This window comes from Plodia interpunctella, chromosome 5 (assembly GCF_027563975.2).
Source record: "Plodia interpunctella isolate USDA-ARS_2022_Savannah chromosome 5, ilPloInte3.2, whole genome shotgun sequence".
NCBI classification, from domain to species: Eukaryota; Metazoa; Arthropoda; class Insecta; order Lepidoptera; family Pyralidae; genus Plodia; species Plodia interpunctella.
In genome coordinates, this window is record NC_071298.1 from 10,751,606 (window position 1) to 10,778,488 (window position 26,883).

The 26,883-nt window shown below is 36.4% G+C and overlaps 1 protein-coding gene across 1 annotated transcript in view; it reads left to right on the forward strand.

Moving 5' to 3' along the window:
* Positions 1–26,883, forward strand: part of ogre (optic ganglion reduced) — a 44,491-nt gene that overhangs the window by 7,677 nt on the left and 9,931 nt on the right. The window contains exons 2-4 of the mRNA XM_053745968.2: positions 4,754–5,076; positions 7,609–7,716; positions 11,792–11,947. Of these exons, the coding sequence (XP_053601943.1) occupies positions 4,828–5,076; positions 7,609–7,716; positions 11,792–11,947 (513 nt within the window). The 5' untranslated portion in view covers positions 4,754–4,827. The remainder of the gene's footprint in view (positions 1–4,753; positions 5,077–7,608; positions 7,717–11,791; positions 11,948–26,883) is intronic.

Below are 26,883 nucleotides of genomic sequence, written 5' to 3' on the forward strand. Positions count from 1 at the left end.
ACAATCAGAACATCATATCAATTTATAATTTAAAGTATACATAGTTATTGATCCACAAAAAAGAAATTAAAAGCGTGACAAAAATATCTTGTTCGTACAGTAAACCGTTGAGGAGTTTCCTCCGTCAGGAGCCGTTCTTGGGTGCACCATCCGGTCATGCTTATCATAATAATGCATCGTCATCCAAACTAAACGTGTGTGATAATAAACTAGAAATAATCTTTTGAACCACCAGCAAAAAAGCCAGGGACTCCCAAACTAATTATTTAATCAGGTGTGCAAGCAAACAGTAGAACGAATGTACATAATTAACGATTTTTGTCAACCTTATTATGCAATCAGCGGGGTCGTCGACCTATTATCGCCACACTTGTTATAACACTGCACCTGACTGGAAATGGGCCATATCACACGTGGCCAGCTAATCAGTGCATTTAAATTTGCATACATAATGTAACTAAGTAGTGTGAATTGTGTTTGGTTCCTTCTTTGACATGTTAGCAAAGACAGGCGTGTGGTTTCCAATATGCGGCCTAGATTATAAGCTAAACAATAGCACACCCAAGGAGGGTTCAAATCAGGTGAAAGAGTAACAAACATACACACATATATCTTTACAAATTTTCGTGTTTAATACTAGTTAATAGGGATAACTGAAATACGTAAATAAAATCTGAACATCAGATCGATTTATAACTTAAAGTACCTATACATAGTCATAAATCCACAAAAAAGAAATTTAAAAATATATAAATATATCATGTCCGTACAGTAAACCGTTGAGGAGTTCCCTCGTTAGGAGCCGTTCTTGGGTGCACCGTCATGCTTATCATAATAATGCATCGTCATCCAAGCTAAACGTGTGTGTGTGTGTGTGTGAAATCAGTGCCAGATCTTAAAAAATTAAAGGTTAGCTACGCAGACCACAGGCTTCGGGCATGACAGCCTACAATGCAATGTTGAAAAAACGAGAGCGAAGAACGGTGTTCTCCGGAGAACACCTTTTTCCTCATCATCTGTAGCCTTCCTTCCGTCCCACAGCTGCGTATAGACCACGTGAATAAAATTGAATAGTAAAAAAAATATAAACTTCCTACTGAGACACGGATATGTCTAACGGATAATAGGAGTTCTGTTTTGCAAACAATTTCCAATGATTTGTACAGACGCCGCTCCGTGTTTTCATTCGGCGTTCAGGCACGAAGTATAGACGACTGTAAACGATGCACGTCATCGTTTAAAGAGAAAGCTAATTTAGAATAAGTTAAACTGAATAGCTACAGAAGCAAACACGTTTTTCCTACTTATTTTAAGGTTTATAGTCAGCATTAACACTCAACCTAGTCGCCTGTCGCCAAGAAACCACTTTAAATTTACACAGCAAACAACGTAATGAAAATTTTAAGATATTTCCTATCCATGTTTAGAGTAAACGTCTTAAGTGTACCACTTGTAATAAGAGAAAATGTCACCAGCCGCTAATTCTTCAAATAGCAAGAGGCGACATCGAATTGCTTTTGAATTTTCTAGAAAATGTCACCAAATCACAATAGATGGTTAACGGACACGTGATGGAACGTTTAGCGACACTTTCTAAAATAGACGTATAATTCAGAGGAACGTTCGGAAATTGAACAAAAAGTGCTGGCACCGCGGACAGTGAGATAGAGCAAAAACTAAAAAGCAATTGGGCTATTCCTGAACGGTTAGAAAAGCAATAGGAACAACAACACAGAGCAACAGAACAATAGTGCCATAGATGCTTTGAGCTGGGCCACTGTTCTATAAAAGAATTATGCTCAAGAGTGATGAGTGAACTCTTTGACGTTGTGGTTTATTTCTAACGTCAAAGATTTCACTCATAAAGATATATTTGTTTTTGTAAAAATACGTGAGATCATACATAAAAATGCATGGAATGTTAACAGATAAATGTAGCTATATTAACAGATAAAAAACAATGGTTTGAAAAATCAAGCATGTCGAAGATCTTGCGAAGTGAAGGAGAAAAAGTATGATAGCGGACTCTGGGCTGCAGCGTTTTATGGCTGTAAAGATTACAAAAAACATTAGCTATATATTTTTTATGCTCGAGTTTTTTAATTACCTTAATGAACTGTTGGAGGTTGAAAAATGTATAATACAGAATACACCAAAGGCTCATTTTAACAACACAAAATTCCAAGCAAAGATTTTCGCGATTGCAAATGGATCTATTGCAATCTTATTAAGTATCGCAGTTAACGCTTGACCGATATTTATTGCAACATTTGTAGTAGCATTATCTGTGACCATGAACTATATCATGACATTGTTATCAAATTCACGCAACATAGTCTGCGTTAATTGTACTAGATCCAGTATAATAGTAGGAAATATTTCTTCTCTGTATAATGATTAAACGATCAGTCTCTAACCCTCATTACATTTGCGGTTAAATAGTCAGCTGTGACGCCTCGAAGCTCAGGGTTTGAAGCAAAATTCGGGACTTCTAGCAAGGCAGAGCTCTCACTCATCTGAGCATTAAAGCCGTTAAGAGTTGGGAGACCAGGATTCGCTTTCCTACTTTTTCTTCTATACTTTACGTGATCTTCGGCATCCGTAGTTGTCAGACCATTGGCACGCATATTCTCCTTGACGACATCAAGCCAGCAATAATTGATTTTGCTCATTCAGTCAGGAATAGGAAGAAACTGTATGGTAAGACGCTGGCGGGCATCGACAGGCAAAGATAAATAAAGAAAATCTTATAAATTAATTAGATATACTTAATTAACAGTTTTTAAAATTGGAGCTTCAAAAACAATCGACAATAAAGATGGTTACAAAAGAATAATGAGAAAAAGAGAGAGATGAATGGTTTAAGTGAGGAGTGGATGCGAATGACAGGAAATGGAGACTTATCAAATATGTATCTATTGCAAACAAAGGTACATTTATGAAAGAAAAGGCATATTGCGCTGATCCCAAATCGATAATAAGATGATAATTTAAAAAAAAACGATCAACACAGCCATCAGAAATACCGGTAACAATTCAATAAGATCATAAAGTGAAAGGCGTGCTCTAAAGTTATATCTACAAAAAAAAAAAACTAATTGTAATTGGCTTCAGGGAAATGAATGAAGTCTTTCGCAACTTCCCTGTCGAAACAATCTACTAAACGTATTATATTGATAGTCGGGTAATGTTAATTATGTCTATTAATTTCCTGTTACGAGATGCCATTTGATTTGGAAAGGCGGTAATATAGATACAGTGCCAATCTGGTGTGTGGTTTCCGCCCTAGAATTACCACTCCATATCCTCCTGTAGATGGCGTACAAAACGACTAAAGAACAGAAAGGAATAATATAAAGGGTACTTTTTATCCCGAAATACCCAGGGGAGCGAAGCTCCGGGGCGCAGCTAGTCATTCATAAATCTTACTTTTAAAAATCCGTCCTGTGTAATGTTGTAGATTGAGAATTGCTATATATATCGTTGTATGAATGAAACACAACCATACACAATGTACATACTAGCTAAAGTACTAGATATTACTACAACAATGACATGACCGCAAACATTAAATGCATTAAATGGATGCTTATTAATGAACAACCTGTATGTGTGTCATTGCGATGTATGTTTTATTGATATGTCATTGTCGTTCGTATCAATAATCATAGTAAAATTAATTTTAGATATATTGCTCACGTTGACTTACATATGAATGCTATGCTATGCATTTGTTACGTATTGGATTGAATATTTCAATCGAGTATTAAAGTCTTTCTGCAGATAATTTTAAAAATTAAAATAACTAAATAACACTAGTGGCCATTAAACAAAAACTGTTAAGAATCTTCGGGAAATACATTAATTGTGATAAAGATGTTGTTATTGTGGCTAATTAGTGGTTTTAATGTACAGGACGATTTTGCATGTAAAGGCATAATATTCCCTTAATACGAGTATAGTACTTACTCGTATGGCTGTTTTTCATTTATGTTATGTATACTTTACTCCTTATCAATGTTTTATAAACTATATTATCGACATAAAGCAGTCGATACTTCATCTTATCCAGTTATTATTTCCCTGTCTCGGTTTGTAATTTACATTAACGATAACATAACACACAATCATAGTTATAACGTTTAATAAACGATACCTTTTACTAACACAACATCTATTTTAATACCCCATTCAAAAGTTTATTATGTTATCAACGATATTGCATTTTCATTCGTGGATTTGTGGTGAAACGCGATTCTATGAATGCAAACTGAGAATATGTAATTTTCTTCTGTAACGTATGAATCGAAACGTGCTGATCACGTGCTGATGGTAAAGAAAGTCTTCTAGAATTATTCGTTTAGGACTGTAACTTTTAAAGGTTAGCTCGTTGATATCCTACAGCTTTATTAGTGTGAGGTGATGACGTTAAAGTTTTTTCCTCACTTTTCTAATTATAATATTTTCCCCACAACTCACATCTGCATTGGTAATGAGATCAAATTCATAACAGAAAACGAAAACACTTGTTAATTTTCTCAAAAACACGTTTAGCAATAAGTCAATGTTATTGTTCTTAAAAACGAGATCATGTTAAATTTCGACCTTGTTACATTTGCTCATCAACTTACAATGCGTTGCAAATTCATTTTAAATATCACAACATAGAGGTCAGTTTACAACAGTTGACTGCAACTGTACTTAACAATGATGGGACCAAAAATTCTCCCACTAATTCTCATTTTTGTTTCAGAAACACATTTCGTGGAATCTCCAAAGAAGACTGATATGAATTAAGACTAATGTATAGATGAATATTACGCCAAGATGTTCAAGCTTTTGGGAGGACTTAGTGTCTACTTCAAATACCAGCCAATCAGGACAGACAATGCTGTGTTTAGACTCCACAATGTCTTCACGACAGTGTTGCTCCTCACGTGTTCTATGATCATTACCGCTACGCAGTACGTGGGGCAGCCGATACAATGTATAGTAAATGGTCTACCGGTCCATGTGGTGAATACTTTCTGCTGGATTACGTCTACGTTCACTATGCCTGATGCCTTCGCCAGAGAGGTAAGTTTGTTTATCTTCTTGTGGAAGCTCCCCAACGATTATAATTTTATCCCTTCTTCCTTGCTTGTTTCCTTTACTTGGCTAAAACGCGATCGAGATAAAGTACGTATAGCTCGGCAGATGACCGAGATGATGATGATGATCAATTCGTCCAATTGACCCAGGGTATCGTTCAGTAACTACTGGCAATTTGCAAACTGACGCACAATGACACGCCTGTTAATGGGTGCATGTTAAGATGACAGTTCCTTTCCTCTTCGTATCACGGCGTTTGCTATCATACCTTCATTGGTTTCAAGGAAGTCACGCTGGAAATTTTGACGGTGTGTTTTTCTCGACCTAGAATAGGACACTCCATGTCTTCTGTCTCCAGGGACGGCGAAGGGTTGTGAAGCTTGTTTGGCGTCAGGTCGGTGGTAAAATCACGACCAGACGAGAAGAGATGAGAGTGAGAGAAGAAGAAAATGCAATCTCTTTCTTCATACAGGTGGATCATAAACTTGTAGTCATACTGCGAAGCGTTGTCTAAAGCATAGCACTATTGGAGCCCCATTGCTCAGTCGAGCTTCTATTGATGTACCTACGTCAACGCACGTCAGTGTCAAAACCTATAGAAAACAACGGAGCACTACGTAACAACGTGGTGCGTTGTAGCAACGGAACGCGAATTGGCAATGTGGCATGAACCTTAATTACAATATCTTCTATTCTAGTTTGTCGATACGATGAATGAAATTAGTGATGACCAATAAGAGTATTATCTTCCCATTTTAAGGTCTCCCTGTCTCTGTCACCTGCCAGTTTTCCCGATTCCTTCTTCAACTGTTAAGCGTCGGGAGTTTAGGGTTTGGATTCTCCCAATCAATTTGTCAGTTCAGTACCTACCTTTTCATCTTGAGTAGACCATGTGTTTTAGACTTCGTAACACTTCTTACAGATTTTTTAAATGCTCAAAACTTCGCAACATTTAACAGGTTGTAAAATATTTGCGACACGAGATTCCTATTGCTAACTAATAACAATATGTTCATAAATAACTGCAAGACTAACATAACGTTATGTCATTGTACAAAGAATTATGAGACATGACCCAAAAACTGTACGTTAAAGCCTGCAAAATATAATGCTATTGAAAATACAATGATCTCTGACCTTTGACCTGAGAATTTCGCGATAAAAATATGTCTCTGTGTTATTCCAGGTTATATTCTACCCGTGTACCAAATTTCATAACTATCCGTTTAATAGATTTTGCGTGAATTAGTAACAAACATACATAGGTACACCATTCTGTTTTTAAGGTTTAGTCTGGAGGATAACAATAAAGTCGCCCTTTGTGAATATTTCTTTTGTTTTTTCGATATTGTTTTTTGTATCTTGTTACTAGTGTTTACACATTTTAGCAAAAAACATTGTCTTACAGCACAAACATTTTGTTAGAAACCTTTATAAAAAAGCAATTTTATTGAACCCTCTGAGTACACACGCTTGACCGGTTTTTTTCTGCTCACAGTGATCCCAGGTAGTAAATAAATGTCTTATTTACATTTATAATTCATCAATTACATTTATAAATCCAAATATAGTTGGCATATGCTTTATTCATGCTTATGTCCATATTTCGAAAAGGTTTCAAGAGCCATCTGCTGCATAATATCCCCGACTCTCGTCTAAATATACAGCATAAGAAATCGAGGCTGAATCGAGATGTAGCTTTCTGGATTTTTTTTGTTTTATTTTTACATAAATTTAGGTCTTGTTTCCACGCATTTAGTAGGTGCTACGTCTAATAATTCCATGTTTCCATACAATCTGAAGTTTCCACATGACTTAATGATGAAACCAAAAAGAATTAGTGAATGAATATAGCCACATTAATTGAACTATAGCCACGGTTATTTTAATAGCGCCCCGTCCCGTCTTCGCTCGTGGTAAAAACATAATGAATACATCTAAACCATCCTCAGGAAGCACACTATCTATTGGTGATAACCGCATAAAAAACCGTGCAGTAGTTCAACGCGAACAGACAGACACGCTAGATGACTCTTGTCTTATAATTTGTAAGGATTACTTGAAATCCCACGGCAATGTATGCCACATATAACCAGATAGGTATGGTTTACACCTGGACAAATAAAAAGATATGCAACAATATCATACCTATGCAGGGTTGTCAGATGAGAGTCTCTCCTCTCATCCTCTCATCTGTCAGAGAGAGAGAGAGAGAGACCTATATATACATATAGGTCTCTCTTCGAAATGGGTAGAATATAACCTGGAATAACACAGAGACATATTTTTATCGCGAAATTCTCACGGGAGCGAAGACCCGGGGGACAGCTAGTTAATAAGAATAAGGATTACTTCAAAGGTCAGAGATCATTGTATTTTCAATAGCATTATATTTTGTAGGTTTTATACAAAATATAATGTATGTAATGTATGTTAAATATAATATATGTATATAATTTAAATATAACTTATACAAGTTACATTTTGCTATGAACTCAAATATGAAATGTTTTGCAGGTCGGCAAAGAAGTGGCGCACCCAGGTGTCGCAAACGAGTTCGACAGCACACAGGAGAAGAAATATTACACCTACTATCAGTGGGTCTGCTTCGTGCTCTTCTTCCAGGTATGTTCTATCATTTTAGGGTTCCATAATCTCAAAAGGCAAAATCAAAACCCTTATAGGAGGGTGCCGACTCTCTGTCACAATATGGGATCAATTCACTGTCATTCTGTTTATCAAAATCGATTACTGATTAGATCGATTTATGTGACTGATTAGAACGATTAACGTAAACTAATAATTTGAATCTCATTTCATTGGGGAAACAAAACTTATGGGTACTTCCTATGACTGACGTCTTTGAAGAAAAGGCTGCGGTGAAGTTTGTTGCGCCGCTTCTTCTTCATTATTGGTTTGGAGGTCAGCATTAGACAGTTTGTAGTAAATGTTTGTCGTCAATAAGTGATGTGTTTCATTAGATGTTTGAATAAAGAATGTTGATATACAGAAACAACTAAAAAAATAGGATAAAGGTTCTTTCTTTCTTTTCCAGTGTGTTAGTTTACTGGTGTTACATTTTATTCAAGTCGCCCAAAGGCATCTGACATGACTTTTTACGACTACCGCGTCTAGTGGCAAGTAATCGCATATGTATGCGATTACTTGCCACTAGACCCGAAATGAATATATACGAAATGAATATGTACTAGTGAAATTAAACTGTCAATCAGTGTGCAGGTGTTAGATGTTTTCCCCACTGGAAGCAAGCGGTGGTCTATTAAAACAGAGACACATACAGTCAGATTGATATACAAACGCATGTGGCAAGAGTAGGATTCGAACCTGGGACCTTTTGATCACAAGCAGACGGTCTTAATCATATGGCCACCACCGATAAAGGCTCTTCCGATAAACGTTATAATCACAAGAATACAACGTCTGATAACATACGTTTAAAAAAAAACAGCCTTGGCGTTATACCTAGAATTATCTCACTACATACCTAGTTACCCCTCATGACCTCTATATGGCCGTGTTAAGGGCGATTTTGCAATGAACTTGTGTAGAACGACGTGACGTTATCTCACGTACGACCGTTTTTTATAGCTCTAACATACGTTATATCCTTGCGAAATATTTTTGTATTTACGATAGTAAATATTACTGGTTGACATTAAAAGGCTTCCAAATTTAGTGTCTCACGAACGCATAACGCATAATTTTGTACTATGTAACTATTTTTGAATTTGTACATATATTTAGCTGTTGTAATATTCGCGATTTAGTATTTTGTCTTCTCGTCGACTTTTCTATGACTTGTCTTCTCTATACTTTTGCCCCCAATGGCATTCAATGGCGGCTGGTTTTTGAGTAAGTTTCTTACATGGATTTAATAAGTACTTCGTAGTATCTATTAATTCCATGTTTTTTTTACAAAAATACATTTTTGACACAAGCTTTTGTTGTTGTCAAAGAGATCTATATATAGATAAATCATATCAAATTGTAATATACAATGACGTAATCGTAATTGCAATAAATTATGTACAATAAAATTTCACGCTATCTATTGGTGAAAACAAAAATATATCCGGTAGTTTTTGAGTTTATCGCGTTCATACAGACAGACGCAACAGTGGGACTTCTTAATATTTAAAATATGTAAAGATTACAGTACGTATAAAGATTGTTTTTTAGCTTTGTACCATCTTGGAGTAACTTTAAACAAATGTTGCTCCTTTCTGATCAGAAACTGTTATTATTCTTTATAGTCGTATTCCTCATGGCTGAGGGTTGTGGTCATTACGTGAAATGTAACACACACAACAACTTTCTTAGCATTATTAATGGAGTGGTTTGCCATTGCCTTCTTTGTGTCTTCTGTGTGAAATGTCACACACAAGTTAATAATAATCAACGAGTGTGCAGGTTTCCTCACGATGTTTTCCTTCACCGGAAGCAAGTGGTGGTCTATGAAAACTACTATACATGAGTCAGATTGGTATACAAACTCATGTGGCACGAGTAGGATTCGAACCTGGGATCTTTCGATCCACGGGCGGGCGTCTTAACCATTACACCACCACCGCTCATTATACAAACACCATACCAACCACCACAGTTATTATACAAAGTACATATTACCATGGATTTAGTAAGTACTTAGTACAACGTACCTACTAATTCCATGCATATTACAGACTCCCGTTACATGACATATGTCAAAATGACAACGAATAGTACATAATTTTGTACACGCAACCATTTAAATGTCTACGCAACGTACGGATACTAAAGGTGAAGTCCGCACTAACCAGCTGTAGGAATTGTTTAAGTCGTTAAGAACAAACTGCGTTTGTAGTTCAAACTACCTGTTGCCCGCGGCTTCGCCAACGTTTATTTGGCTTTTATTGTGGTGGGCCGAGCAGTCCAGCATTCTTTATTCTTCATTGTCGTAATTCCTCATGACTGAGGGTCGTGGGCATTACGTGGAATGAAACAGCAATTTTCTTGGCACTATTAATGGAGTGGTTTGTCATGTTGCCATCTCCATTTCACACACAAGTTGATATGAATGAATATCAACCAGTGTGCAGATTTTCTCACGATGTTTTCCTTCACCAGAAGCAAGTGGTGGTCGATGAAAACCACTATATGAGCCAGATTGGTATACAAACCCATGCGGCACGAGTAGGATTCGAACCTGGGACTTTTCGTTCCACAGTCGGGCCTCTTAACCATTACACTACCACCGCTTCGTGCCGCGATGTGCAAAAGCATGAACATTATTTGTTAATTTAAATCATAATTTGGATTTTGGATGTTTCCGATCGCAGTGTCAACTTGGTCGACAATTGGGTCGCGCCGTAAGTAACGGTCTCGTATCTGACCCACTTAATGTCAGACTAGTCTGCCGATATTCGGCAGCTGGTCGACGACACGGTGTTAGTATTGTCAATAGAGTTTGTTGCTCTTTGTAATCTTGAAAAGAAGAAATGTAATCAACGCCCAGCCTATACCATAGAAGCTATATAAACGCGAAATTTGGGCAGTGTAGCTTTAGTTTATTACGTAGTGCTCAGATAAGAAAGGAATTTTTAAAATTCGACCCCTATAGGGATAAAATTTGGGTGTAAAGTTTGAATGAAAAATAACGAAAATCTTTACTGATCTACTTGAAAATTGGCATAGTTGCTATGCAACAAAAATAATGAAACCCGTGTTTTGGGATTTCTTAAAATTTGTCTTTTAGGGTAGTTAAATGAGGATGAAAAGAAATAACAGATAATCCCAAATTTCGTCAACTAAAGATATGAGTAGACAGCTCAGCGGTAAACACCATTGAATTCACGTTGTTACTGTTGATGGTTCGAATCCTGATCTTCGATTATTTTGAATTAAATCTGATTATCTATATAGGGTGATTTCTGAGAAAGTTTTATTATCCATTTACTCACTTATCATTATAAAATTGCTTAAAACGAAGTCTACTGCCGACTTCTAAAGCGCAGGTGAAGAAGAAACGGCTCTTCGCAAGAAACTTCACCTTATTGTATGGTGTAACTGTGTTGTATATAATTTCTCCGGAACGTTCAGTCTGATTCGCCGTTCAGTCTATTATTAAGATTTTCTCAAACTAAATTTTTCACCTAACTCTTGGTCTGGTTCAAAAATTTTGGTGGACCAAATGGGTAAGCCATTTGGTCCACCTAGTGGACCAAATGGGTCCACTAAAATTTGCCAAAGTTTAATGAAACTAGCGGTCCGAACCGGTTACGCTCGTGTAAAATAAAGAAAAGCATGTTGCCTATTATATTACTCCTGTTCGTTTCGTCTATCTCTGTGCCTAATTTCATCGGTCTAAAATAGGTCTAGTAGCTTTTGAGTTTATTCATTACAAACAAACAAAAAACAAACTTTTTTCCATATTTCTTTCGCGGGTCTACTGGAAGAAGTTTCTAGTAGATAATAAGTAGTACCTTTGTACTTAGTTTTCTATTTGTAAGTTTTATATTTACATTGTTATATTGTGCATAAATGAATGAGTGATTGAACGAATGAATGCTTGAATGAATGAATGAATATAAGAATGAATAACTCAATGAAGAATGAATGAGTGAGTGAGGTAATTAGTGAATGAATAAACAAATAAAATAAAAATCTATTCTCTTTAAAATATTAGTATGGATTTCCACAGGCAATAATGTGCTACACACCCAAGTTCCTGTGGGACGCCTTCGAGGGCGGTCTGTTGAGGACTATAGTGATGGGGCTCAACGTCGGAGTCTGCCACCAAGAGGAGAAAGAGAAGAAGAAGGACGTTATTATAGGATATTTGCTGAGGCACGAAAGGGTAAGAGATATTCATATCAACTTATTTACCAACTAACCTTGTTATTCATAAAAAAGATTAGTTATTTAAGCTATGTTTGTTTTGTCTTGTTCTGTCAACGCATAATTTTGTGAAGTCCGAGCGAACCACTGAAAGCTGAAAGCGATTGATACTTTCTCGTTTGATCTACCTATTATCCGGCTCGTCCCGTGGTCGCTCGGATAAAACCAAATTATAGATAGTCATACACCTAAAACTTCCCCAGGAATCGCACTATTTATTTGTCAAAACCATACAAAAATCCGTCAGGTATTTTCTGTGTTTATCACATCCATACATACAAACGCGACAGCGGGGCTTCTTTTTATCATATGTAAGGATTGGTGAACATTTTGGAAAATATATTTATACATTCTTATATCTATGATTTCAAAAGATACTTAGGTTAAGGTTGTGGCGTGTAGTTTCGCCTTAGAATAGAACCATTCCATCTCCTCTCCTATTCTTTTTACGCTGATCTCTGGCTTCGTGGCTTAACAGCCCCGCTGGATTTTCATTGCAGTGAATAAAACCGTCTCGGCATCTGTCGGAGTTCGGCATAAGTTCGGTATAAGTTGTACAGTCAACAGCACATCAACCATTGCAAACTCGCCGATATTACCGCGCCATAGAGGTTCATGGGGTGTTGTTCAACTCGATATGCTGTTGATTGTACTAAAATATTCACATGACTTTTACCCACTTGGTATGCACTGTCAATATTATCGTTCGCCCAGCAAGCACCTCCGGGAATCAGTGCTAATGCATACGTCGTCTCTGTTTTGTATAATGTCTGCATAGGTACATTGTTTTAATTGTATGCACTTTGATCGAAACCTAAGACCCCTTTTGCACGATGCGCTATTTAACACACTGACTGTGTAAATTTCGTACTAATATTATAAATGCGAAAGTTTGTGAGAATGAATTATGTGTATGTATGTTTTTGGTTACCTACACGGGTAGAACATAACCTGGAATAACGTATAGGGTACTTTTTATTCCGAAACTCCCACGGAAGCGAAGCCCCGGGGCGCAGCTAGTTGATGATAAGTCAACGAAAAAGAAAAATATCCGGGGACAATTTTTTCTTTTTTATTCGAAATTCTTTTCTATTCAGATTTTAATTATATTAAGGTCCAAGTGTTAACTGTCTCATCTGAGCATTTTCCCGCTCGCTTCCTCAGCCGTTGAGCGTCGTAGTCCAGAGTCCGCTTTCTCACTTTATCGTCTCCACTACGCACCTTTGAGCCCGAAGCGGCATAGCTATAACCTTTGTTCCCTACGTAATTTGCCGGTCTACGCAAGACGTGACCGTACCGCAGGCGGCACTCCTGGAATTTTAATGTTATATTTATTATTATTTCGTGACTTGTCACAACCCTATTGCGCCTACAGTTGCAGAACCACGTTGTTGTAATCACGATCGATCGAATCGACAATGCACACGCGACAAATATGAAGAAAGACCCACGAAAAGCTGTCCTCTGGCAAAACTTTAGTCACTGACTCACGAATCTCGATACGACCCTACGAAATGCGTACGCGATTCGACTCACGATGGACAAAGCCGCGGGCCCACCGCGCATCGCACGGAGAGACTGCCCACGTGTATTACAGCTTCGCTATGTAAGAAAATGTATGTGGTTATATCCACTGCAACACTCTGAGAGGCTACGCATGAATTGACGTCGCTGATATATGCGTGACTTGCCCGAATAGCCGGTTACATAGCTCAACGTTGTCAACGTGAGTCTACATTTCCACTGGAGTACACGAATACAAGCTACGATCATGCCTGTGTCTGTGGACTGCAGTGGCACGTACGTAGTCGTGGTTTGGGTCTTCGTGTTTTTGTGTACTCAGGTGGAAATGTAGACCGACGTTTTCAAACAAATTAATACGCGCAGGTAAAATTGGTCGCAGCCAGCGGCTTCATTTCGTGAGATTTTAATGATTTTTTTAGTACAATACGAGAAATAAAGTTATTACAAGCAAACGTTGCTTGCTACACACCAGCGTAATTGTGCAATTTATTGTTGACCCGTCTACATTCCGCGACACTACAAGTGAAGTGAACCAATTATGTTAATTAGCTACGTTAATTGTCACTAATCGATTGCCAAGGTGGCAGTGGTGCCATTTTGTCACTAAGTATGACTTAGATAAGTTTTTTTTTTTTTGCAAAAAAAAATATCAAAAGATCTGTTACCCTAGCAGTGTGACTTGACCCTAGTGTTATGTTATGACCTAATGCTTTAAAAACATATTTGGCATAAGATTACATTCAACGAGTAACAAAAAATCATGTCTGTGCCGTTGAGGAGTTCCCTCGTCGGGAGCCGATCCTGCGTGCACCAACAGATGTGATGTGGAAGTGAAGCTGCATAGAAAATTTCAACTCCTTAATGCTCAACGCCCTATGTGTGTGTGTGTGTGTGTGTATGTGTCTTTCTAGCAGAGCAAGATTAAATTAAACTTTTAATTTAATCTAGATTCGGCTGTGATTTTACGACCGGCCACCTGCCTGACGCCTAATTTCTCGGGCATGCTGCTGTTACCTGTCAGGTGGTAAGGCTTTTTCTGACAAGACCCAGGTCACCCGCACGATTCCAGAATTTTTTCATCTCATTATTATTTTCCAAAATAAGTTAAAACACATGTGTGACATGTATAACAAATCCATTTAAAAAGACCCGGGTCAATCTGAAAAAGGTCATATTCCATCTTGACCGAATCGGACCCGAGAACATTATTCAGCACCTATTGCAGTCGAGTGATGACTGTTCTATTTCAAATCAGTTTTCTTAAAATAGAAGATAAATTAGCCTGTAACTTAAATAGGTTTACGTGTGAACAACTCAATTATATATCGACGTTAATTCTAGTATATATTGTGTATAGTGACACGCGATAATTTCTATTTATATACCGTGTATTGTCATTGAATTAAATCAGTGTTTCCTTGAATTGTTTGTTCAGTTGTTACCTCTTTCACGTAAGCTGGGAGTCGATTAGGGCTGTCCAATCAATCTTTTAAATTTATTTTCTTATTATGTAAGCTTTTTTAACTATAGCAACATTGCTAGTTACAAGAATCCACCGGAACATATGAATCATATCTTCAACCGTTGAAATTTTGTACACACGTTTACTTTGGATGACAATGTGATAAGCACACGAATGATTTTTTTTTTCGAATGAGTGAATGAAAAAGCAAATCTCTGTGACAACGACAAAACAAAGTTTTTATCATTGTCACAGAGCATAAGTCAAAAATGTAATTTTTTTGTAAAAAAGTTATTTTTTTTTGCTTTTTTTTTTCTGAAGCGGTCCAGTGGTTAAGACCGTCCGCATGTGATCGAAAGGTCCATCGTTCGAATCCCCCTCGTGCCACATTAATTTGTATACCAATCTGACTCATGAAAACTGACTTTTTAAAGACCACCTTCCGGTGGAGGTAAACATCGTGAGGAAACTTGCACACTGGTTGACAGTTTGAGTTCACTAGCGTAAAAGTCATATCAGAACGGGATAAAGGTTAAACAGAGGTCTAACATAAGCCGATAAAAAAGTAGGTCACATCTAGGTATGTAGAAAACTGAGACCGGTGGTTATACATAATGTAGTCTTTGAGGTTTCGCTGTAACATTATACATAACGTACATGTGTTAATGCAATATTTAGTGTCGTCTGTCATACGAAATGTCACATTTTGCCATTCGATCGCTCATTGTGCATAGCGATGGGTCTGAAGTCTAAAAGGCTCTAATGTCGGGTCATTTGTTTCTCGAGACTTTTATATGAACAATTCATGTATTTGTAGCTCATTATAGTATTTAAATACCGCGGTTCCGCCCGCAGAAATCTCTCATGCTCTCATCTGAGCTAACTCCGGGAAATTCCTTCCTCAGCCGGTGAGCGATGGAGCCCAAGGTCCGCTTTCTTACTTTTTAGTCCAACCATAAAGCTCAATTTATCTTGACATCATAAACGCGCCACTTAGTGCAGACAATGCAACTTTAGAGTGGGTACATAAAATTTTTTACACGCAAAAGTGTCGTTTCGCTCCACTATGATCGATTTCATCAGATACCGTGAAAAGAAACCATGGTTCGTGACTATCAGGTTTGTATAGCGACATCGAATTTACTAAGGTCAATGACCAATAAGCGTTCGTTGCTCGCCACTAGTTACGCAATGCCTTGAGGTTTCCCGTACAGTCGGGGACATAAGTGTTTTTACAAGTTTTTTTATTATTCATTTATTTTCAGACAAGAAATAGTAGTTTGCGTTTGCAAGCTTTAGGCTTTATTTTCTTTTAGCTGTTATTTAACTTACAGCTATGTATGTCACTATGTGCAATCTGGTTTACAGGGAAAAATCATCTTTAGGCCGTAGTAATGAGCAAACTACCGTGCTAGATTACAGTATCATAGCTAGTGAAACTATTCATTCAAAATAATACGTTTTTTTAAATTCATTTGTATATATTTTAAGTACAAAATAATAATTTATGACACATGCCGATTAGTTGTTGATGAGTTACCTCAAAATTGAGTTGCATGAGTTCATCTAAGCAAACATAGTTACTTTACAATGTTAAATATAAGCTTGGTTTAAGCTTGATTAACTGAAGGCAGTAGTTTCTAGCTTGTGAGAAATAACTATAAATTTAAAGATTGACGAGAAAAAGTGCCTGTGAAGGTCTAATTTCTGAATAAATGATTTGAATTTGAATTTGAATTTGGTAAAGGGTCAAATAAGATTAATGTAATATTATATTGAGGAATCAAATAATTCACATGAAAGAAACTGAAACAGAGCTCAGCTTTCGATTGCCCAGCGATTCTATGAGGACCTAAGCTTTGTTAGACACGAATAAAAATGAGATGAAAGTATTTTTAGCTCAACTGTACACATTCGCCTATAGTTATCACGATAAACCCTACCTGGGCCGGTATTGATACAGTTTTTGCGTGAAGCAACTCCCCAACACACCATTCCGGTTCCTAGTAGCTTGGTTTGTACAGATTTTGCTGTTGTTGTTTCTACGAGATTTTTATATAGCTGCCTTAGCTAGATGGAGATCATCTGTCTATCTCTCTCTCTCTCTCTCTCTCAACTTGGCGTGTTCACAGATTCTTTTGGGGTTTTGACGCCGCGGAGTCTTAGCAGCTGATAGACATCAACAGCATTGACGAGGAGGGTTGTCAGGCTTGTTATAAAATCACAGCAAAATTTTCAAAATTTAATAGAATTTTTTAAAGGGGATGATACCAGGGTTCAAGGCGTCTTAGAGGCTAAGAATATGAGACGATGCGAGAGGGAGATAGAGCTCTTGTCTTTGTCAAAAAATAAATAAAATATTTCGAGACTTTTATAGTTATTTATTTGTTTATATAGTATAAATTGCGAAGTTTCGCAGAATTTCTTAAACGCGTTTCGAAAGCCACCGGCCCGGTCTTGGATTCTGCGAAACGAATTAAACAGTTTCTCTGTATTATGTTTTATGTAGGGGAACACTGGATTTCATTGTGAGTGTAATACAAGTTTAAGACAAAACTTATTGACAACAAGTAACAAATTAAAGACAAAACTTAAAGCTGGTTAAGTTAAAATTTTAGGAGATGACGGCGACTGAATGTCACCTACGGGGCTAAGGAAGAAACTGGGAAAACGCTCAAGACAGAGAGACGTGACACAAGATTTGAAATAATATTTCAATGTCGCAATACAGGTCAACCGGTAGCAGTGATTCACAATTTCTTTGAATGAGGTTTCCTTCATTTTTGCTGTGGGCAATAGTCCGCTTCTGCGTATTTTTACGTGTTTAATGTGATCGAATAAATGTTATAGTCATTCATTGTTATGTAGGTATAATTAAAATACATTAATACCCTATATATACATTAATATCCTATATAGGGATAATCAAGATTATAAATTATGTAAATTGTTGGATTGTGTCGCTTCTTCTTCTAAGTACGTTTTTGACGTCAATAACAGACTTTAGTATGTACGAATAGGAATAGGCTCAGCATTATAATATATATTTTTTTAATGAAATGCCTTCGAGCCTCTTGATGGTAAGTGATCATACCGGGAGCATCGCAAGAACGTTGCGGAACTTTAAAGAATACATTTACACGATTAGTGTAGGTTCTAGTCCAATGTCGTATCTGAAGGACATAATTGCGGTCTCACGAAAATCTTCCGATAAAAATTCTCAATTTCGTAACTTTGTCATCCAAACATCTAAATAAGTGTCATTAGTCAATTCTATTCTCAATTTACAATATTCTCATGCTGGGTGTATTGTTAGTGTTTACAGTCAAGTCGCCACTTCCTGTCATCTGGCGGATGCTCCCGCGCAGGTGCCCATATCGATTGTGTTATCGATAGGGTGACCATTTTTTGTGATTTTTTTTGAGGTTATGGCGAATTTTCGCCATAGGCAGGTAGGTATAGCTACTATTCAATAAGCAAAAAGTTTTTGCCATCAAATTTATAAATGTACTATTTATATCTATTAATAATTCACTGGAAGCTTTGAATGAATTAAAGAACTAGTGATAATATGTTTCATAATTATTATTAATGATATTTTTCGTTGCTAAAAATTGTAACACGGAAATAAAATTAAAAATGTTAAACCTATAACGTTCAAAATCCTCGTCACGATTTAGAAATAAAGACTCAGAGTTAATTTTTTTCTCATTAGACAAACCTACTGTCAGGCTTTCAGTGTCAGCCGATCTAAAAAGGCTCGCACATGGACATGTGCTGTTTATGGTACACACGGCCACTTGACGTGTTTTTGCCCTTAACAAATGATCAATTAAAAGGGCACTTGTGACTATGGCTTGGCTACCGTTATCCGGATAAGGACATCTGCGAGTACTTTTTTTTACTAGACAAGCCCTTGTCACCTTTATCGAAGTGATGTGATGATGTTTGGGTTCAGAAGTTTTTGTTTTTATTTATATTTTTCTTGATTATTCTATCCGCGAGACTTGTTTCATCTTCGTATATTTTTTATTCATATCCATAAGTGCATGTTAGTAATGTCAAGCATATTGTTTGTTTAAAAAACTTTACACAACAAAATAAAAATTAATAGCAACGGCGGACTTAATATCATAATTTTTAGATTTACGCAGTAAAAGGTAGATTTCTGTAACGGCTGGCCATTTTATTACGAAGGTTTGTTACATCGTGTTGACCCAGAAACGAATGGAATAGTAAATAGATCAGCACTTTATGTGAGTTAGGTATGTTATAAATTCAATCACGTCTATCACGACCTGTTAAAGATTAACGGTATTTTGATGGCCTTAATAGTCGCTCTTTTTGTGGCATTTAAAATATGCTATAAATTTTGAATGACCAAAGATTTGAATCAATCTAACTTTGGTTCACTTTTATTGAAACTACATTAAAAGTTAATTTGAGAAGAGGGCAATTGAACAAGTTTGTTTAATTTACCTCCTTCAATGTTCCAAATGAGTATTTCTGAATATGATCATTCATATCTTTTTGTCTTTAATCATTGTCATCTATACCATGTGTTATTGTGATCTGTAATGTCTCGTCAGTGCTAATTTCAGATCCTATTTGCATGTCTATATATAAGACAATACTAGCGCTAGAATGGTCATATTTGTCACCAGCGAATGCTATAAGTTAACAGGACTTCGTTGACTCACTGCTTTGATTTGTTTCCTTATTATGGTCGCTTCTGCGAACTGTGACGTCACAAGCACCGTTTGCAGCATCAGGTGGGAGTGGAGTGAATGTCCCCAATAAACATGGTGTAATAGTTTGATATATGTGTCAAATCTGTGTGTGTCAAAGTTTTGTGACGCGAAATGACTGTAAATATGCTAATGGAAAACAGTTTCATTCAATGAAGTGTCAATGACTGAATGACTGCCATCTAACGACAAAATAAAAATATTTATTTTTTAATCAATTTGTTGCGGGATATGCAAATGTGACACTAAGGTGGTCTATGAGGTGTATGTCTGAAGTGTGGAGATACGCCACATATTAATCTATTGCAACGGGAAACATTTCATTTTTACTTTAGTATGAAATTAATTTATTCGAACGAATAGAAATTTCGATTGTTCAGATCAGATATATGTATATAAATCTAAAGCAGTCATAATGATTGGTGTGATGATTATAATTTAGAAAGATAATAAATTCTTGAAATGAATTTTTGGTATAAGATATGGCAAAATACAATTTATTTAGAGAAAATATTAGGCACAAAATCATCACGTGCATGCGCAGGTAAAAAACTCGAGATCGCCAGTTGTCCCGTTTTTTCCTAACATCATTGTTACCATGCGGAAGCGTATTCATAGTGAACGAATTACCAGCCATTATGTATTCAAGGATGAGTTTCATCATACGGATTTGCTTGTAATCGTACCGAATTAAATGCTAGGTTCTCTTCTCGCCTGTTTTACTCCGTCTGTCACCCTGCTTCGTCCCCGTAGGTGGACAATAGGTGGACAAATATGAAACTTTTACACTGCCTGTTTTTGCTGTTTGAATTAGAATATTATACGTTATCGCACTACATACAATACTGGTGTACGATTCTCACGAAATCGAAGTTCTTTTTTTCCCCCAAAACATCGAAAAACACGGACAGATATACAGACACGTTAAAACTCTTCTACCGTCGAGACACATATGTTTTACATATTTTTTTTATTACTTCTGTTATATCAAAGAGGTAGTACATACCTACTTATTTCCTTATTCAAAAAAATTTCGCTGTGAAACATATTTTTTATTATTTTGTATAATACAGTGTATCATTCTTATGTTTATGTCTTATAGCGGAAAAAAACGACCATTACAATATACTTAAAGTAGTTTTGAAGTAATTTAGTTCAAGTGTATCCACTCGAGTGTAGCGATAGCTCATTCAGTTGCAATCTGTGGCGTAATACTCGTTCATTCATTCAATTTTCGTAAGTTTTATAGAACATTGCGTTATTTTAGATGACAAGTATTTGTCATTTTTATAACATAACAATGAGAAATAGAAATACAGAGGGGTATGTGGATGAGAATCAACATACATTGCGTAGTGTGTATGTATGATTATTAACTACAAGTAAAAACCAGCAGTGTAAGCGAAAAGGACCACTCCATTTTCTTCCGCTGAATGCGCACAAGGCGACTAAGGAACTCATTTGGACCATGGCAGCTGGGCCATAATAGGAATAGCATTCCCAAAGAGGGCTAACTTCAGGATTTTATTAACGATCGGTCATAAAATCACAGTCGCATCTTCAAAATTGTATGGTTTATTTTTTACGCTTCACCTGGGTTTTGACCACGACTCATACACGATTAGGTAGATAGAATCGAATAGACGAATCGATAGAGAATTTTTTTCTAGCATTAGAGCATTTAATGACACGTGACATTTTATCTCCGTTAAGTCAAACTTAATGTTAAGCGTTTTCGTTACATAGCGTTTACCTACCATTTACCATATACATTAACAAATATTTTTGATTTCAACGAAAATTTTGACCTGGCTGATAAAATAACTGATAAAGTGTTGTAACACGACGATATACAAATTTGCGTGTGTTTACTTTTGATACCAGTATTTGCTATACAAGTACACACACACATAACTTCAATCGATGACCGTTGAAAAATACTTAATCTGACCGGTGCGAAAAATTCCAGGAATTTTGACATTTACGAAACCTGAAAATCTCTCAGATGAGGGACAACCTTAATACATACTATCCAGAATTCCATATCCATACTAATATTATAACTGCGAAAGTCTGTCTGTCTCTTTGTCTTCTCCGCTTCGCGGCTGAATCGCTGGATCGATTTTGAAAAGACGATCAAAGACTATCACACAAAAATATTGGTCTTAGAGATGAGTAATATGGCATGGATAACAAAATATATACTTAATTATGCTATTAAAAATAACTATTCTACGCTGACGAAGTCGCGGTTAAATAGTTAGTTTAATATAAATATGCAGCCTACATAACTAGGCAGGTTTGCGATTAACACCATTTACATAACCCGTATGCAACCTGTTGCAAGTGCATTCTCAAGTGCACCACGTGTTCACCTTGACACGCTGTTATTGTGTCAGGCGGGATGGTATGTTTCATTTTGCGGGTGTGGCGGACGTCCTTGGTGCTTTGTTATTAACTCGGGGACAAAGACTTTTACTACTACTGGTAACAATACTAAATAAAATAAATAAATAAATGAGGACAAACCACACATATTGAGCTAGCCCCAAAGTAAGTTCGAGACTTGTGTTATGGGATACTAACTCAACGATACTATATTTTATAACAAATACATATATAGATAAACATCCAACACCCGGGCCAATCAGAAAAAGATCGCTTTCCATCATGACCCGACCGGGGATCGAACCCGGGACCTCTCGGTTCAGTGGCAAGAACTTTACCACTGCGCCACCGAGGTCGTCAATACTACTTATCTGATAATTGAATTATCAGATTGTAGAATTTGATTTAAAATAGTAGTACTACTCTGCAATACTATTTTAAAGTTTAATTGAAATCTGATAATATGCAACTTGATTGCGTGTAAAATAAAATGTATTTAAATAACCAAATACAATAATTAAATGGCACGTTAATTGATCAGCTGCAAATTGTTTTTGTCATTTGAAAAAAGTATCTGATTTGACTAGTTGGAAAGTAGCCAATTAGGGGTGCCTATGACCGTGTGAAGTGGAGAAGAAGAAGTAAAATAGCTAGAAAGGAATCCAGAAAGAGAAGACATAGATCTAGCTGGTAAGAAACTTTAAACCGTAATGTTCAAGTCGATTGACCTTGCAAACTCTATGACAGCAACATTATTGAAACTTGTATAGCGGAGGAACCTGGAAATCAATCGGATGACATAGAAGCATAATTCTTAATTGCCGATCAGTAGGAAGTGATGCGTTTCGCATGGGAAGTTCCATCTTGCCTTCATGTGTGACAGGCGTCAGGTTACCGATTACAAAACCGCGCGCAATCCATTGTATATCGATTGAAGTTCCGAGAAATCGATCGTGCCACCGGCGATGGTGAATTCGAAATTTGCGATGTGTGTGTGATATGATATGTAAATGTAGAAATTATTGGTTACAAAATGAATAATGCAACGAATGATTTCATAGCATATATAGACATTTATTTATATATCAATAATATGTATAAAGCTAATGAAAGTTTTAATATCTGTTGAATTTTTGTACCCATCAAGTTCGACTACAAGTTCGATTAGTGTTCTACGTTTTTCTATATTTTTGTGTAAAGATGATTGATTTGAGAAAAGATTCACATTAAGTCTATGGTATGGATATGTGATGATTGAATGTAACGCATCGCTTTTTTATTGACGTGAAAAATGCTATTTGTCTAAAGCTAAGCTAATATGCAAAGCGCAGGGCAAAGTGGGAGCTATTTATTCGAAAAAATTAGACTTTTACAGGCACATGTTATATAGTAATTTGTCAAAAAAAAACTACTAAATACTGGGATTTTGGAAAGGTCACTGCTGAGAAATCGCATTTCTTAAGTGCAAGAAGAAATGGCACATCAAATATTTTGGTATCTAATTTCAAAAAGTATGTTGAACAAACCACATAAAGCTATTGTTGTTCAGCCACTAGAACGTACGTGCAATCACCCCATTATACAAGAAATTGGCCAAACGAGGGGAACGCCTTAACATAGTCAATATCGTCAAAATGCGGGAACTGAACGCTTCAAACGATTTTGCATTTACGACGTAGTTCCCTTAATGAAGGGCTGTTATGAATGAACCGAGTAGGGGGCGGTGTGTTTCTATTCGCAATGCTCGCCTAGTCTTAAATTGTTAAGAAATAAGGACTACTATCGCTTACAGCTTTTGCATGTCATATTGCGTCACAAATTCCTTGGATTGCAAATAATATTGTCTGTAATTGTTTTGACGTCAACAAAAGTCAAGTCTTCAATATTCTTAAATGTTCGAATAAAATGTAGGTTTGTGTTTTTAGCTTCAGGATTTAACTCCCACAACTTACGTTAGCATTAGCATACATAAACAATTTTGTAATTAGGACGTTCACAAAAACCCGAACGGCAAAAACATCTGGCCACCAAACGTTGGTCAAGTTCTTAGAACAAGAATGCTCCTCTCTGTATCGTATCCAGTCGATTGTGTGGTTTTTTGCACTGTTGGAGGAGCTGATTGTAATCATATATTAACTGTATGACTGTAATTATTATTTGTCTGGTCTGTAAGATCATTGATCTTAAAACACAATGTTTTATTTTGTCTGATGCCCTTAAGCGATTTGAGCAAAATTTGAAACCAGTCTAAATAAGCTCAATGAGAAATAATATTCTGATGTTTCTATGCTATAGATATTTTTTTTGTAGTTGAACTGTGGAAATCATCAAAATCAAAATCAAAAGGAAATGTTGTCTATCTTTGAAAATGATGGATCTGTCACATACATTTGTCCATGCTATTATCTCACCTATAACTTTTAAATGTAACTCACGAACTTTAAATTCACCATCCGCATTAGCCATTTCTTCTTCTTTCTGCGATATTTACCGCTTGAACACGATTTACAGTTTGACATACATAGTTTTAACCTTAATACAAATCCTTGGAAGAGTATATCAATTCGTTTATGATTTACCTCGAACATAATTCTAAGTAATTTTTCACTAAGTTCAGTATAGTCTGTAATGTATGCTTGAGACGCATTGTCTTGCAGGATGTATTGCCCGGTGCATAATGATGTGTCCACATGATTGCAAACCCTATGTGTGTCACTACAACAATGGTACAGTCGGCTGTAGATCGGAATTATCATCGTGTTCGGTATACAATGATTTAAATCACTAGATGTTGATTGTCTACGACTAGATATTGAATGACCAGATGTTGCAGTTTGATCAGTGTAACTATGTCCCGGTCTAATGTCTTGTTTGTAAAGATTTTACTAATGGACAATATGCTACCTACTTATAATATACCTTGTTTTCAGTCGGTAGTTCCCTTTGTTCCCTTCGTCTCCTTATCGGTTCATGATAAATTTGCAGCACTTTGCAAAGATAGATTTTTACTACCTACATGCTTTTCCGCCGATTATTCAAATTTTTGAACTTATTGAACGAATTTTGCGAAATTTTCCTGTAACATTTGGTCAAGGAAGTGGAAGAAAAAGAATGTTACCCAAATTTAAGTACATGAAATCGTTGCGCGTGCTGTGCGTTCGTCTGTACATGATAGTAATAAATAATATTTCATTATGCGGGTATTATTTAATATTAGTATGCCGGTATTGCAACCTTGCTATAATGAATGCAATGTTTTTTTTTAATCTTTGAGGTTTTATCCTTAAACAAGTATTTTATCAAAGTGTTTTTTTTTTGCATTTATAATCATATGTTAAAGTTGTCAAATTATTTTATATTGTTATTAGTTGCACATCGGGACTTCGCTCTAGTAGAAGTCTCTCGAATTCCTACATAGACACTTTTCCCGGTCACATTCTACGCTATGCCAGACTCGATATTTTACATCTCAATTTTCGCTAATCAACAAATCGTAATTTATAACATTTACATCAATAAACAACATCAAAAATCCCATTATGCCAATTCACAATAGCATTGCATCACCCTCATCGCCCCTCACATTTTGCTAGGGTGGCCGGCCAGGTGAACTTATGTCACATCTGCCAATCTACACAAAAGAAGTATATTCGCGTATAGAAGTAGATTGATCATCGTTCATTGTAGTGATGTAATGATGGCTATCCTTGTCGTTCATTGGTGCGAGTTTTGTCTGATACAGCTTATTTTTACTAGATTTTATATAGTTTCATTTGTTCCGTCTGTCTGTAATCTAATCAAGTTAAATTTTACCCACTCTCACTTGTTCTACACAGTTGAAAACTTCCATGTCGCGTATGTTTCTATGATAAGCAAGATCTTACGGTGCCTTCAGGATCGGCACCTAACAAGGGAACTCCTCAACGGTTTACTGGACGTAGGTGCATGATTTTTTTTTGTCACGAGTGAAGGTAATAATAATAATATATTAGGACAAACCACACAGATTGAGCTAGCCTTAAAGTTCGAGTCTTGTGTTATGGGATACTAATACTTAACGATACTATATTTTATAACATATACATATATAGATAAACATCCACGACCCGGGCCAATCAGAACAAGATCATTTGCCATCATGACCCGACCGGGGATCGAACCTGGGACCTCTCGGTTCGGAGGCAAGCCCTTTACCACTTCGCCACCGAGGTCGTCGTTCTGACGACAATAAAAGTTTATGACGATAAGGTTATGTATTCGTCAAAACTCGTGCCTTTAGAATGTTTAATTCACTTATATATATGTAAAAGAAACTTCAAACCTTGTATCTGATTGTATAACTACAACAACCGTCTTTTGTTATTATAACCATTTAACCAACATTACGATAGTTAATATAACACATCGACCGTTTTGAAAAACACCGTTTGTTACCTTACATGAAGGGTTATTCTATCGACTGACCCCGCATCAGAATGACTCGTGGGTCCAGTTGACGAATTGCAAGTAGTTATAGCCAAGGAAGTGGAACGATTACGAATAACGAATGCAAAATTAATGACATTGAAAACTAGACCTGTGTGCGTTGTTATAAAGATTACATTTCCACAATGTCTGCGTGCCAATTCCTAAAGTTTCTAAAACGTACAAAATTTGTATCCCATCCCTTTCTGGCAAATTGTTAGTAGAAAAAGAAAAAAATGCTACAAATTTTACACGCAATTTAGGAACGCCTTTGCTCATTCCGAAACTATCTAGTTTTTGTATTTAAAT